We start from the raw sequence: 15,082 nt of genomic DNA on the forward strand, positions 1-15,082 counted from the left end.
GGCACCTTTCCCCGACTCGGCGTACACCCTTGCTACTTATTTATCTCGTAGCACATCTCCAGCCATCTCATCATCAGTCAACATCCCAAGTCAAACCAACCCACTACCCACCATCTACCACCCAGAATGACCCTCCAACCCTGGCAACAACTGGCCGCAGCTAAACGCGAGTCCATCCTCAACGCAATCCCCCCGAAATGGCGCATCAAGGGCCCGATCCCCTCCCCCGAGGAACAACGCGACGTCACAGGCCCCTACATCCAACAATTCCTCACGCCCCGGGAAATCGAAATCACTGAGACCGACGTTGTGGGGATCCTCGAACGAACAACGACCGGCAAATGGACCGCCGTGGAAGTCACAGAGGCGTTTTGTCATCGGGCTGCGCTGGCGCATCAGTTGGTACTTAACCCCACATCCTCTCTCCCCTCTCACTGAAAGAAAGGTTCACAAAGAGAAAATCAGGTCAACTGCCTCCACGAAATCATCTTCGACGACGCCCTCGCCACGGCACAAGCGCTAGACGCGCACTTCGTCAAAACCTCCCAGCCCATCGGCCCGCTGCACGGCCTCCCCGTCAGTCTAAAAGACCAATTCCACATCCGCGGCGTTGAAACAACCATGGGCTACGTCGGATGGATAAATACCTTCCAGGGTCTCCCCAACGATCCGCGCAGCCGTGTCTTCGAAAGCCAACTCGTCACGGACCTGCGCGCCGCAGGCGCAATCCTCTACTGCAAGACAAGTGTGCCCATGAGCCTGATGTCAGGCGAAACAGTCAACAATATCATCACCTACACGACGAACCCGAAGAACCGGTTGTTATCGTCCGGGGGCAGTTCGGGCGGCGAAGGGGCGTTGATTGCGCTGGGGGGATCCCCGGGGGGTTTTGGGACGGATATCGGGGGGAGTATTCGTGTTCCGGCTGCTTTCAATGGGCTGTTTGGGATTAGGCCTTCGTCTGGGAGAATGCCGTATCAGGGGGCAGCGAATTCGATGGATGGGCAGAATACGATTCTTTCAGTGATCGGGCCGTTAGCGAGGTCGGCGGGGGGATTGATGGCGCTGTTTAAGGGCGTACTGGGGACGGGGCCGTGGTTGAGGGATCCGTTGGTTTTGGAGATTCCGTGGAGGGAGGAGGTGGAGAGGGAGACGAGGGAGCTGGTGAGGGGCGAGCCGAAGGCGTTGGCCTTTGGGGTTATGTACCATGATGGGGTCATTGGGCTGCAGCCGCCGATTGAGCGGGCGTTGAGGATCGTGGAGGAAACGGTGCGCGGGCTGGGCCATACGGTGAGTTCATTCATATCTACCTATCCGTGACCGGTTGGATGTTTAACTTAACTAAGACCCATCTCTGCAGGTCGTTACGTGGACTCCGCCTTCGCATCAGATCGCCGTGGATCTGGCTGTAAGTTTCCCCCTTTCGGCATACCAACAATAGAGGCGCAAACCGAAACTAACACCCCCAGGAACGAGCTTACAGCCTGGACGGCGGCGCCGACGTCGCCTACCACCTCACCCTTTCCGGCGAAGAGCGCGCCGCACAAGTCATCCTCAACCTAGCCGGCACGCAGAAGACGGCCATGGAAGTCGCCGCCCTCAACGTCGAGAAACGCGAGTACCAGAAACGCTACATGGATTACTGGAACAGCACGGCCGATCTGACCGGCACCGGGCGTCCCGTCGACGCAGTCATCTATCCCTGCGCGCCTCAGGCATCGACTGTGCCCAAACGACTCGCGACTGTCGGATACACTTCGTTTATCAATGTATTGGACTACACGAGTGTCGTGATCCCGGTCACTCATGCCGATAAGACGGTTGATGTGGTGAGGGAGCAGGAGGTGTTTTTGAGTGAGCTGGATGAGAAGGCGCAGAGAGAGTGTGAGTTTTACTGATTTGCTTTTTTACCTTTTTCCCATGTTCCCCAATGGATCCTCCTCGCTGTATCATCTTATGTGGGATGATGTACTGACCAGCCGTCCCAGACGACCCCGATACATACGACGGCGCGCCAGCGGGTCTGCAGATCTTCGGACGGCGATTGCAGGAGGAAAAGATCTTGGTGTTGGCAGAGTATCTTGCCGAGAAGGTGAAGGCGGCGAGTACCAGTCCTTAGTCTCGGGAGTGAAGATGGTATGATATTATGATGAAATATGATAACAATGACAGTCTTTCGCCTGCAATGCCAAGTGAAACCATCTGGTTGCGTTGAGCGTTAAGAAAGAACGAGACAGATCAAGGTCAGACCATGAGATTGGGCAAAAGATGATTACTTCATTATAGATGCAGCCAGAGATGCCATTCCTAACGTCCACTCGTCACAAGCAGAGGCACAAGAAATCAGGAAGTAAATACGAAATCCATTAAAATTAAATATCCTAGATATATCATACCCTTCACGAACCTACCACCCCTCCACGACCTCCAACCTGGCCCTGACCCCATCAAGCGGACTCGTGGTGGCCCCATCCCTCGACACGAGCTCCTTATCGGGATCCTCCAACTCCATCCGAAACCTGCCCACCAGGGCGGCCAACAAACAAGCCATCTCGCCCTTTGCAAATCCCTGCCCAATACAACTCCTGGGGCCATGAATGAACGTCAAAAAGGCATAATTACTCGCCGCGCCACCCGTATTCGCCTGCCCGGGCCCCAGCCACCGCTCGGGGTTGAACTGGTCCGCGTCCGGGCCCCACAGCGCCTTATCCCTGTTTGTAACGGCGGGGACGATCTGGATGACAGTTCCTTTTGGGATGGGCTGGCCGACGAGCGTGGTATCGCGGTTGGCGATGCGGATGGTGTTTGGGGCGGAGGGGTGGAAGCGCAGGACTTCGTTGCAGACGGCGTGGAGGTAGGGGAGGGCGTCGATGGTGGCGGCGGAGAGGGGGGAAGGGTTTTCGAGGGAGATGGAGGGAAGGTTGGAGCGGATTTCTTCGCGGAGGCGGGTTTGCACGTCCGGGTGTTTGCAGAGGGTGTAGATGCACCATTGCAGGGCGCTGGAGGTGGTTTCGTGGCCGGCGGCGAGGAAGGTCATCATTTGGTCGATGAGCTCTTCTTCGGTGAAGGCGTCGCTTTCGAGGGCGACGGAGATGATGTCGATTGCGTCGGTGGGGGTCTTCTTTTCGTCGGTGGTGGTGGTGGTTTCGCGCGCTTCGCGGATCATTTGGCGGGCGACGTTGCGGATGTAGTCTGCGCTTTCGTCGATGAGGCGATTACGCGAAAATGGGAGTTTGCTGACGAGGTGGGCGGTGCCGAGGACGAGGCCGGCGAGGAAGAGGCCGATCTCGAGGCGCGTCGGGGGCGAGCTGCTGATTCGGTGGTAGTGGTGGGCGAGGTCGTTGGAGGGGTCGTGAAGCGAGTTGAAGTCGCGGTTCATTCCTGTCACGCCGATGATGTCGAGCGTGGCTCTGCTGACCCAGTTCTCGATACAGATGACGTTGTTTGTTGGGTCTTCTCGGTGCTGCAGGTCTTGCTCGATCAGTTTCACCATCTCGATGCTCTTGGACCAGAACACCGGGTAGAGGTTCTTGATGTGGCGGTATGCAAATGCGGGCATCAGGCTCTTTCGTTGTCTCTGGAGAAAGTCAATGAGCAGCGGCGCGAGTGAACGTGTGGTTGGATCACCGACCTTATGTTCGGCGCCCTCCACCAAGAGCACCCCATGCTCACCGGTGACACGGCCCAACGCGCGTCTAACCAGGAGAGGCTTCTCGAACTCATACGCCTTCTGGACGAGGATCTCGCTCAAGGCTTTGGAGCTCGTCACGATCAACCGCTCGAGGTTGGCCGCGATATAGAACCGAATCAGGCCATCATTGGGAATTTCTTCGTTCCAGCGGCGCATGTCATCGAATTGTTCCTTGACAGTGAGGGTCCTTAGATTGCCTTTCATCCATGATCGGGCCTGTCCAAGGTAAATCAGAATGTGTTGAGTCGTTGGACTATAGAAAGATAGCTTACCGTAGGAGTAGGAACGTTCTTTAAAGGACTGAAGTAGACAGGGTAGAGAACAACAGCATAGGAAAATCTCAGAACAATGGTGATAGCCGATAAGGCCAGGAAGTTCGGAAATGTCGACCTGTAAAAGCAGTATGCGGCGATACTAGCATGGAGGGTCTTCCACGGGATTTCCGCCATAGTGATAAACTGCGAAAAAAAAACTGGCACTATCACCGATAGATCTATGGAGAGGCAGGTAGATCAAATGGCTGATCGGCCAAACCAACAAAGAGAAACGCAGCTCAAAGCCAGATAGAAATATACCAGAACTTTTGGACACGAGGAGGAAGACAGCCCCTTTATGTGGAGGTGATATACCGCTCGATCGGAGCTTTATATAGACAAGCGTCCAGTATGACGGGTCGCTAGCCGGAGATTTTCCCAAGCCATGTCAGAGACGGGGGGCATCGACGGGTCCCAGGACAGCGGCCAAACGCTAGGGAAAGACTTCTGCCTCAGCCTGTGGCACCGCGCAAGTGCTTATTCCACACCATGACGGATCGAGCAGAGTGGAGGGCTGGACGGGGGGTTGCGATTGGGCTTCGTGCTGGCATCTCTGCCACGCGGAACAGGTCTGCCACTGGACCGAACGTGCATGACTACCACAACGGGTATGGTGTCGATGGGCTTGAGGGAGTCTGTTTCGAGGGGTGGACAGGACAAGGCATCGTCGGCAACCTGCGGGTGGATACTCGATCAGGAGGCCTTCGAGGCGACGGACAAGCCTGATCTTTCAGGCGGGGCTTGTGGCCCGGCCATTCGACGGATTGCGATTGGCGGGAAGGCACGGGGAGGGCCGCAAAGCTTACCCGATCGGGAAAGGTGGCGTCGGGTCGCTTACATATGCCGCTGGGATCGTGTGCAGGAATAATACTAAACCTAAACCGCAACGGTTTCAGAGATTACCATATATAGCAACCTGTTCGTCCGCCGAACCCTCAGAGTCATGGACGCCCTCAAAACTGGGCCGAGGTGGATACACGTTCCCCGGGGGATTTCCAGTGATTATTCTTGCATTGCTGTAATACTGTTCTCTCTATTCTCTCACTCACTCCCTATCGAACGCCGGTCCCCGCATATCTACAACCTCTCCGGTAACTTCGAAAACACATACCCAAAAATCTCCCGGCTTTTGTACAGATTCTCCACCCGCAGCCGTTCGTTGTTCAGATGCGCGTTGTCACTCGCCTGGCCGCAGGGCAGATTCGCTGCTGGCGCGCCGAATTCCTTCTCGAGGAACCGGATCGTCGGGATGGACCCGCCCTCGCGGATGTAGATGGGCCGCACACCGGAAGAGGCCTGGCCAGGCGTGGATGTGGGAGCCCTCTTCTCGGCGCCATCGGCTGTCGATGCCTCGGCGTGTTTGTCGGGGACGGGTGCCCCCGACTTGTTCGCAAGGGTTGATGATGTGGGCACCGTCGTGCTCAGCGACGACCGTTGATGCGCCGTCTTCCGTGTGGAAGATGTCGTCGTGGACATGATCACCCGGTCGATGTGAGAGGCCAGACTGTCAACCGAGTCCTTGCGCTGCAGGCCAGATCGCTCGTTGGGCCGCTTAGACTCTGTGGTCTGGTCGTTGCGGCCCTGTTGAAGAGGCGGGAATTGATGTGTAGGGGTCTTGTTGTCGGGCGCCCAGGCCGCCGTGATGGCCTCAGCAAGCGTCTCGAAGATCTCGTTGTCCGGGTCGCCCAGCCAGGGATCGGACTTGCCGGTGATTTCAACGGTCAGGTCATTCTGCGACTCCAGTCGATCGAACTGCTCTTGCGCATACATGGTAAGGCTGGTGGCCACCTCGTCCGCTTCTTGGTTTGGCACCAGTCGGAGTGACAGGCTGGCCTTCGCTTTGCGGGAAATCGTCGCAGTGGTTCCTCTGCTACTACCGGGGGTTTCGACCGAGTGGATAGTGAGCGACGGCTCCCGCCAGCGATGCATGAGCGATCTGATGAGGGCTTCGCTGTCTGCAATTTCGGGGTGGCGAGGGAGAAGGATATCAGAGATTGCAGTGTAGCGGTCTTTTTCAGCCTCGGTGATGGGAAGAACCGGGTCCTGGAACCCAGGGATATTGATTCGACCCTTGGGCCCAACCAAAGTGCTCAGGAGCATGGTCAGGTCCTTCAGAGGCTCGTCCAGCAGCGAACTTCCATCGATACCACTGTGAAGGTCGGGGTGGTCACTTGTTACGACCAGGTTGGCGTGGACAACACCACGGAGACCGTAGGTGAGGCACGGGTTGTAGTCATCCAGCCAGTAACTGTTGGCCAGCAAGATCCAATCCACCGGACCGATCTGGGCCTTGTTCTTGCGGACCGTTTCGTGGAAGTTCTGGGACCCGGACTCTTCTTCACCCTCAATGAGGAACACAACGTTGCACCGCAGCTCTTTCCGTCGCGCAAGATCGGCTGCTGCGTAGAGGGCCGCCAGGATGGGGCCTTTGTTGTCAGACACGCCGCGACCGTACAAGAAACCGTCAATGGAAGTTAGCTGGTAGGGATCGGTCTTCCATTTGGCGTGGTTGGCATCAGCTCCTACGACATCATAATGACCGTAGAACAAGATGGTCTTATCCACCTTATCCGATGCCGTGGCATTGAACCGCGCATGCACAATCGGATTCGTATCTTCGCCAGTCGTCAGGAGGTTGGTTTTGGCCCGAGGTAGATGCAGTGTCGGCGAAGGAACGCCGCCCCTTGGTTGCATTCACCGGAGAATTTGGGGCTGGCTGAGATTGTCTTGTAGGCGACGAACTTGGCCAGGCAGTTGACCATTTCATCTATGCCACTTAGTATGACCTCTCGCGGACAGGGTTTCAGACTTACCGTTGTTGATAGGAGGCTGTTCGCCCTGGGAGCGAGACACGTCGGTCAGGTCCCAAATGCCGACCGTGTTGTCGTTTCCTCCGCTGGCAAAGATATCACGATCTTTGAACCGGCCGACCGCCGACGCCAGCATGGTGCCTCCATGAGCGACCCAGCTACCGATCTCCTCAAACCGCGAGTTGAATTTCTAGAAGCTGATTAGTTTTGTATGTTTAAAGTCTGATAGGACTCTGCTCACCTTGATGATACCATTTGAATCTCCACACACTGCGACGCCATGGATGATGTCGACTGCCCAGAGATCGCCGGTGTGCATGGAGATCCGCTTGATGAGCTGGTGCGAGTCCAGATTCCAGATGTTCAGGGCACCCCCTGCCAGCCCACAGTAGAGGAATGACCCTTCGACGGCAAGTGAAAGAACCGGGTCTCCATTCTGCAGCTTTGCGATCTGAGAAGGAACTCCATTTTCCTTCTCCTGTTCCAGGCGCCACATCTTAACAACGCCATCGCCCGCACCAGTCAGCAGTACCTCTTCATTAGGCGCAGACTCGATGAGCCCTCTCACCAGACGCATGGTATAGATGTATCCATGGTGAGAGAAGAGACGGTGGTGGTCACGCTTGAACGTGAGGACTTGACCACCCTGCGTGACGGGATGAGCACCGTCTGGGCCCACGCCGGCACGAGAGCCATCCGGGCCTCGGGAGTCAAAGAATCGATGAGTCCGTCTAGACAGTTGAGCAGCTGAGCGGCGGGTCGAGGCCGCGTCTGTTTGCGAGATATCGCACCACTGATTGTATTAGTAGGGAACGAAATCATATTAAAATGTATGAATTACCTGGATGCTGGTGTTCTGTCCACCACAGTAGATGGTCTTCAAGGTAGACGAGTAGGCCACAGCAAATATGTCGCCCACATCGTGGTGGGAGTGGATCGAGAAGAGACGGTCGAAGGTCCTCGTCGACCAAACCTGCGAGTGGTTAACAGTTGAAGGCGCATTAAGGACACATAAGCAGGTACATTGACGACTGAATCTCCACCGCTGGAGAACAAAAGTTCACCGTCTTCCGAGAGGAACAGATCCAGGACACTCTCCTGATGCGCATGCACCGAGAGCACGAGGTCGTACGTTTCCAACGACCAGGCCTGGGACGAGTTAGTGGGCGACGGCAATGATGTCAGCAGAACCACGTACGACAATGTCTCCTCCCTGAAGGCCAGCAAAGACACACTCGTTGTCTAGCTCCAAGGCTAGAACTGACCGACTAGCCTGGACGCGATGGCCGATGCCACACTCCACTGGGGACGGGGAATGAGGCGAGTTCTCGGCCAGCTGGGCCGTCACCGCACGCGGATCGGACTCCCAAGCCTTGAGTTGATCATCGGTCTCCGATGTGCTATCCGATTCGGCAAGCACTGCGTGGTCCATTGCTCCCGCAACGGAGCCAAAAAGCCTTAGCTATGTAATTCTTGCAGGGGTGGTGGTGATCGGGCAGAGCGAGGTGGTCTGCACGTGACGTGATACAGTGTGTGAGTGTCAATGGGGCTGGCACTCGATAGGTAGATAGAACTAAGAAAGACAGGTACAGGAGATGGAGTCGCTGGAGGACAAGGCAAGATAAGATCCAGCAATCAGGAACGGGGGTAGGGGGCAAAGGGGGAGTGATGCGGGAGGAATGGCACACGATCTTGACACCGAGTGGAATAGCTTAATTGCTTCACCTCTGGAGATGTCGTGATTCATTCGGGGCAGATGGGCCAATCACGGGCCGAAGAGAAGGGGGGGCCCGATTGGGAAACTCCGGTGTGGCGGTGCAGGGAAGCGAAACCGGACCGAACAAGTCAAGTCAAGTCAAGTCATAAAGTTACAACTCACCTGGCGCTTCGTCTGGGTCTTCTTGGTCTGGATGTTTCCCATAACGTCTGTCCCTGCAGTCATGAGCAATCGGATCTAGCGCCTCCCACTCCGCGTCTCCATACTCCATCGGTCCCTGGCAACCTCCACCGAACAACCTTGGAAGCGTGGAAGCGTGGAACAGGCCATGATATGGTGGAGTGGACTACTCCGGACGCACCTAGGTTCCCACGATAGCCGGGCTATCAGGGCGGATTCTGTCATGCACAGCGACATGTTTCATAGACGGCCATTCAAAGGACCAACGATGGATTGCAGAACGCATCTGCCGCAGCCGCCGCTGGAGGAGGCTGCATTTATAAGAGGGATGGTGTCTGGGATAAGGGGTAAACGTCTGACAGTGATTGCGACATCGTACATAACGTGGAAGTATGGGATTAGATAACGCGTCCTTGACGTAGGTACTTCTAGCCAGCCTGGACCTATCTTTTCCAGACGGAATGCTGAGGACGATAAAAAGGGCCAGCTGTCGGGATCCGTCTTTCCTCCGCGCTGGTTGGGCCGTGATATTTAATCCGCATGGGACATTTGTTGACGGACGCACGGAGTATTTCGAGGTCGCCTTGAGACGGAAAAAGGGCGAGAAAAAGCAAACAGGGCGGCCAGAATTCTCCCGGACAAGTTTACTCCGTACTATTCCTGCAGGTATATCTTGAGCCACGGTGTAGTCGCATAGTATCTATCTACCACCAGCTGGACGTCTCCGAGCTGCTGCTCCATGCCTGGATAGGCATCTTGGATGCTGATGGATGATACCAGGCCACGTATGGTATGGTACCGGCAGTGGAGCCACATTCCAGACCGCAGCTCAGGTGGTGGTCCTGCACCAGCCACAGTGGCGGTGATATGAGCTACCAATCAGCAGCAGCCGTATCACCGCCATTCCTGGCGTCCTCAGGCACCCGCGAGCCGTCGAGGTGGTCAACGGGCTGCCGCGGGTCGCCGTCTTCCGTTAGCGACTTTAGTGACTTTAGTGACTTCTACTCCAGACTAACGACGACTAGCCTCCATGAACCCCTCGACGGGCGGCCTCCTAGTGGGATCATTGGCACTTGGCAGGTTACCCGGAAATGCAGCGATGATGCGTGTTCGCCTTAAGGCTGAGGGGGTCTTCAGGTATCCAAAAAGATACTTTGGAATACTTTGGACTTCCCCCTCTTTCTGCGTCACCGTCAGGTACACCCAGACTCTCTCACTGTCTACACGTCAATACCCAAGCGTCTTCCCCGCCAATGGAACGCCGCCTCCGTGGGATCGCGCAGTGACAGCAACGCAGTCCCCACGGATCCGTGCAGCCATTTAGATCCTGCTGATCGATCCCTTTGGCGCATTTGCTGCCCTGTTCCCGGCTTCATCGACACCCAACCGGTTTGCAATTGCAGGGCGGATGCTGCTCCTGTTCGTTGCTTTATGCCTATTTTAGGCGCCGCGCCGGGCCTGCTTCGCTTTTGACCCCTCCCCCAGCCCCCTCAAATTCGTCCCCTGTCCCTGCTCTGCATCTGACTTTGCTGCTCCCTGTGCCTCTGCCTTCTAGCCGTGAAAATCTCCTCTGTGGCGTGGTCATCCTCCTGCATGCTCGTTGGTCGCATCGAACCGGAGCTACCCGCCGCTTATCGTGATCATATAAAATTACTCCGTCCACCTCCTGCTCCTCCTCCACCACCACCACAGCTGAACTGGAAACCTTGACCCCAGGCATCCGTTTTTCGTTTTGCCCTCGCCTCCTCATATATACTCCCGCAGAACCCGGGACTCTGATTTCCGCGTTCCTTGTGTTTCCAAGGCCCCGACCCCACCCCGTGCCTTCTAACTTTGAGATCGGGCCAAATCTCCACCGGGGCCCTACTAGTGTCGATATTATTCCATTAATATACTTGCTCACCTGGTTGTGCTACACCGCTGGTCTTACGTCTGGATTGTTCGCGGAATTTCAGCCCGTCGCCCATCGATGCTCCTCGATATTTGAATGTTCGCTGGACGACATTTCAATCGAGGAAGTCAACCATCTCTATCAGGTGTTGTCGATTTCGTGTGACAGCTACATGCACCATGGCTCCCCTGGGTGAGACTATCGCCGTGATCGACAAGTCCGGCAAGGTAGTAAGCACGGTGCGTCCTGGCTTCATTCCATGGGATACTATACCGTGACCGTACTGACGCACTGTGGTTGACAGAGTAAACATCTGTTCGGTGTTTTCAGCCAAGCCAAGAACGCTTATCGCGAGAGAAAGGCCCAAGTCCAGTCCGAGCGGAACGCTAAGATCGCCGAGAAAGAAGCGCTGAGGGCGTTGGAGAACTACCATATCGACGAGTATCAGGATAATTACCACGATAACTACCATGATGACTACCATGATGACTACCGTGAAAACTATCGGATTGAGGAAGCGCCTTCTGTCGCATCTTCCAGGTCTTCCCGGAGGAGCCATTCGCGACACCACTCGGGTCGCAGTCGGCATCCGCGCGAGGGATCGCTCTATGAAGAAGACATGCACTGGCAGGCGCCCCGCGGGACGTCATACGCGGGTCGGCCAGGTGAAATGGTTCGCCGTCACACCCATGATGTCGCCATGCGCGAACCGGAGCGACCGCCAGCTAGCCGCTCTAAATCCGACCCTCAGGTCGACATGGACTTGGCATATGGCGACTTCCACCCTTCGTCACTGGAGCGGCAGCCATCCCCAGACCAGGGCCAACTTCAAGTCCAAAGAATCCAGGACCCCGAGTTAAACGGCCTCGTCAACCGGGCCCAGTGGCTGCTGGAGGAGGCCGATTGCATGCAACACACCGCAACCGCAACCATCTCCCATCTCCAGAAGAACCCCGATGCCATGGCTGCGGTGGCACTCACCTTAGCTGAGATCAGCAACGTGGTCACCAAGATGGCTCCGTCTGCACTGACAGCCCTCAAGACTGTGGCTCCTAGTATCTTCGCTCTGCTTGCAAGCCCGCAGTTTTTGATTGCCGCTGGTGTCGGCATCGGCGTCACCATTGTCATGTTTGGTGGCTACAAGATTGTCAAGCAGCTCCAGGCTGCCACCACGAACACCATCAAAGCCCCAGCGGCGACTCCGGCAGTGGCTCCAGCCGGCCCTGAAGCACAGCCCGAGATGGAGGACATGATGGAATTCAACACTGAATGCCTGAGCACTGTTGAGATGTGGCGCCGCGGCGTCGCAGACGTCGAAGCCCACAGCGTCGGCACGTCAGTGGACGGGGAATTCATCACCCCTACCGCGGCAGCTATGTCGGGCATTGACGTGACCACAGCGCGGATGACACGAGACCCACGATTCAAATTCGATGACGATGATGAGCGGTCGATGGCCTCTTCGCGGCGTTCCCATCGGTCGCGTACGCACCGGGGAAGCTCCCGCGCGGATCGTCGACCGGAATCCCACGCTGGCTCCCGCGCACCCTCGAAGATGTTCCCCACACCCGCATCCAAGGCTCCGTCGAGAGCACCCACCAGGGCATCGAGAGCACCATCGGAGGCCCCTTCCAAGGCCGAGTCCCGGTACTCCGAGAAGGAGGGGAAGCCGAAAGAGAAGCCGAAGCGATCCAGCCGACTGCGTCTGATGTTTACTGCCTGATTTCCCACACTTACCTCTTTCTCCCCTCACTTTTTACGACAGACCACAGATAACGACAGACATGTATATAATAAAGTATTCTCCGAATTCGGATGACACGACGACAGGATGGATGGACGTTTGCTTGTTTGGCGCGATTAGAACCAGCGAAGGTTTCTTTCCTTGTTTATATTGGTGGCTTGTGTTCTGTTCAGTCTCTCGGGACCGAGTCCGTATCATTTGATATGATATTCTTGCACATATGGCGTTTGATACCTTGTTCGCATGTAGATTTGTTTATATGCAAATATCATGATATAGACGTTGGCACCTCGTTCTGAGGCTACGATGAAAAGTTCAAGTTGAATTCAGGTTGACTGTCAACTAATATTTCCATGGCTCTGGTTAATTTATAGCATCCTCAGGAACTAAACGTGCCATAGCTAAATCAGCAACCAACTAAGTCAACACTGACAGACATTCGAAGACTGCAGTCAGCCCAATTGAAGCCTTGACACAGATAACGATCAGGATATCAATGACACTGCCAACAGCAGCACAACTAAGCATGCATGCTCCCTGCTAGCAATTGACGATATTTCCATCGGCCTGATGTCCCGAAGATAGGGTCATGGCCAGCTGGAATACCCCCATGCCGTGCTTTAATCGTCTGACTGCTAGATATTCAATATTTTCGATCAGTCGACCTCTAACACCACTCCCATTTAGGCCACATCTGTCGATACAGCATCTACGTACGTGTGTACACGACATCAAATATCGACCTCGCGAACCAACGGAGTAGCTATGTAACTATAACCGAATCGAATCAAGCAAGACCTCCCGCTTCTCTTTCTCTCTCTCCTTAGCCACCGAACCACTCCTCCGCACCATAATCCAAGCATAATTGACCAAACCGCATAACCACACCACCAACCCAACCCCCTTGAACATACTACTCACTATCTTACTCACTCAGCACCCTACAACATCAGCCACAAGACTCACCCCGGTAAATCCACCGAGCCAATTGACGCGAACAACGTCGTGATGATTGATGGAGTGTGACGGGTCCAGAGAATCCACAAGCCAAGAGCCAAGTATGTAAACTAAAGTATGTATGAGGTAGGATGTAGGAGGGAGAGGTATGTGGTTGGTTTTGAGTAGGTGGGTGGTCGGGGATGGTGGTTGGTGGTTTGGGATAGTTAAACCATGTATGATGTGTTGGGGTTGGGCGGTGCTGGGGGTGGGCGCGGGGAGGTTTAGGGGTCTTTTAGGAACGAGGGTGCAGATGCGGGTGCGGGGGCTTGGGAGGGAGGGAGCGATGATGGTATATAGTTCATAGGAGGTTCGAGGTTGTTGTTTGTCAGTTTCGTGGTGCTACCATCATGAGAACCGAATTGAGTGAGTTAGCCTGACATTTGGGGCCATGATCCATTGTTCGCTTCGAGGACGCGGAGTATCCATCTGTAGCAGAGCTTGTGCAGATAGCGCATAGTGGTGGTTTAGTTTCCCCGCATCGGAGAGAACTCCTCGCCCATGATGTCATGGGTCGATGCGCATCTCAACAAAGCCCGAGAATTCACGTGCAGCGATAGGAGTTCATGTTGTAAGGTGGATATCTGCTTGGTGATGTGCTAAGCGAGGGGTATGCCACGATCGGACTTGGAGAATGAGACAGGGGTACATGATTTGGAATTTGTTGAAATTACTCAAGAGCAGGATTGGACCATAATTGTAGCATATGCTGGAGCTACAGATAGAACTTGATGCTGGGTATTCCACTGGTTAGCTTTCGACAACGGCGTTTACGGTAACTTCTCTCTGGAGCGATTATGCTCGCGAGATATTCGCATTACAACTGGAATCGATGACTCAATTCCTTTGGATAAGCCGCAAGTTGGCAGTTGTCGTACCTGGGGATGTTTGTGGCGGAAGGATGTGCGACACAGATCCCAAATCAATTGGTGATAGAAGCAACTTCAGCCGCAATCTGAGCGCAGCCAGACCATCAGGTGCATCAATTGGCTGAGCCAGGGGACGCAATAACGGGTCGAGATTTATGTACGACGTCAGCCTCGATCCTTACGAGGGACGACCTGATATCTGCATAGCCGCGAGAGCCTCCTAGAATCCTACCATTGGCATCGACGACCCAGGAATGCCCTCGCATAGCCGCCAAAAGCCCCACGACCCAAACAGCTGCAGAAAAGCCTCGCTTAGAGGGGTGCGGTGAGGAAGTTTGCTTCAACCTTGACCAGAGCCACGAGGTGATCAGATCAGGCACTATCAATCGTGCAAGGATCGCGGCCTGCTTGCTCGCGAACCGATCCGAGATGGGACGGTGACTCGGACAAACCTCACCGCATACGGGCTTCTCTGGAGCACCATGAGGTCATCACCAAAAGAAATATCAGACTATCACGGCATCCGAGTCTAGTTCAACAGAAGGGCCACGTTGAAGCGGTGCCCGTTCGGGGTACCTGCAGTGCCTCGCCCAATGGACGACCCGGGCAGCATTGTTGCTTCTTCTGGCGGCGTAGCAGATGTAAGCTGACGGTCGCAGGAGAGGTAGGCAAACAATCGAGCCGATACATAATGGAATCGTTTCGCGGGCACTGATTTGATGCAGGGGTATTCGTTCTCTCGCCATCCGATATCGGGCAGAGGATCATTTCCCTTCGTGATATCCTGAACCGAGATGGAATCACCAAAGCGCGCGCCCCAGGTCGCACAATGTTCCTCGTATGTAGGCGCATGCACCTGAGGGGTACGAG

The 15,082-nt window shown here is 55.2% G+C and overlaps 4 protein-coding genes across 4 annotated transcripts; 2 read left to right on the top strand and 2 right to left on the bottom strand.

The window, feature by feature from the left end:
• Nucleotides 1–126: 126 nt before the first annotated feature.
• gmdA (putative general amidase GmdA) lies at nt 127–2,263 on the top strand (the record flags this gene model as incomplete). The annotated part of the gene is made up of 5 exons (XM_025547206.1): nt 127–402; nt 466–1,290; nt 1,361–1,408; nt 1,470–1,884; nt 1,989–2,263. The coding sequence occupies 5 exons, from the start codon at nt 127–129 to the stop codon at nt 2,117–2,119; spliced, it is 1,695 nt and encodes a 564-aa protein (XP_025398283.1). The 3' UTR covers nt 2,120–2,263.
• BO70DRAFT_62841 (cytochrome P450) lies at nt 1,985–4,317 on the bottom strand. Its single transcript, XM_025548601.1, has 3 exons — nt 3,964–4,317; nt 3,632–3,907; nt 1,985–3,577 (listed from the first exon to the last, which is right to left on the bottom strand). Exons 1-3 carry the CDS (start codon nt 4,138–4,140, stop codon nt 2,408–2,410), a joined length of 1,623 nt encoding a protein of 540 aa, XP_025398284.1. The 5' UTR covers nt 4,141–4,317; the 3' UTR covers nt 1,985–2,407.
• A 697-nt stretch (nt 4,318–5,014) lies between these two features.
• On the bottom strand, nt 5,015–8,703 carry BO70DRAFT_363221 (glutamine amidotransferase subunit DUG2). The gene is made up of 7 exons (XM_025543511.1): nt 8,014–8,703; nt 7,839–7,964; nt 7,657–7,788; nt 7,057–7,608; nt 6,819–7,005; nt 6,704–6,772; nt 5,015–6,620 (listed from the first exon to the last, which is right to left on the bottom strand). Exons 1-7 carry the CDS (start codon nt 8,245–8,247, stop codon nt 5,083–5,085), a joined length of 2,838 nt encoding a protein of 945 aa, XP_025398285.1. The 5' UTR covers nt 8,248–8,703; the 3' UTR covers nt 5,015–5,082.
• Nucleotides 8,704–10,782: 2,079 nt separating this feature from the next.
• Nucleotides 10,783–12,077, top strand: BO70DRAFT_271852 (uncharacterized protein; the record flags this gene model as incomplete). Its single annotated transcript, XM_025538965.1, has 3 exons — nt 10,783–10,842; nt 10,908–11,044; nt 11,144–12,077. Coding segments are annotated over 3 exons (1,131 nt in total), but the record flags the coding sequence as incomplete, so codon positions are not given.
• Between the last annotated feature and the right edge of the window lie 3,005 nt (nt 12,078–15,082).

Source organism: Aspergillus heteromorphus (genome assembly GCF_003184545.1).
Source record: "Aspergillus heteromorphus CBS 117.55 chromosome Unknown BO70scaffold_17, whole genome shotgun sequence".
Lineage (NCBI taxonomy): Eukaryota > Fungi > Ascomycota > Eurotiomycetes > Eurotiales > Aspergillaceae > Aspergillus > Aspergillus heteromorphus.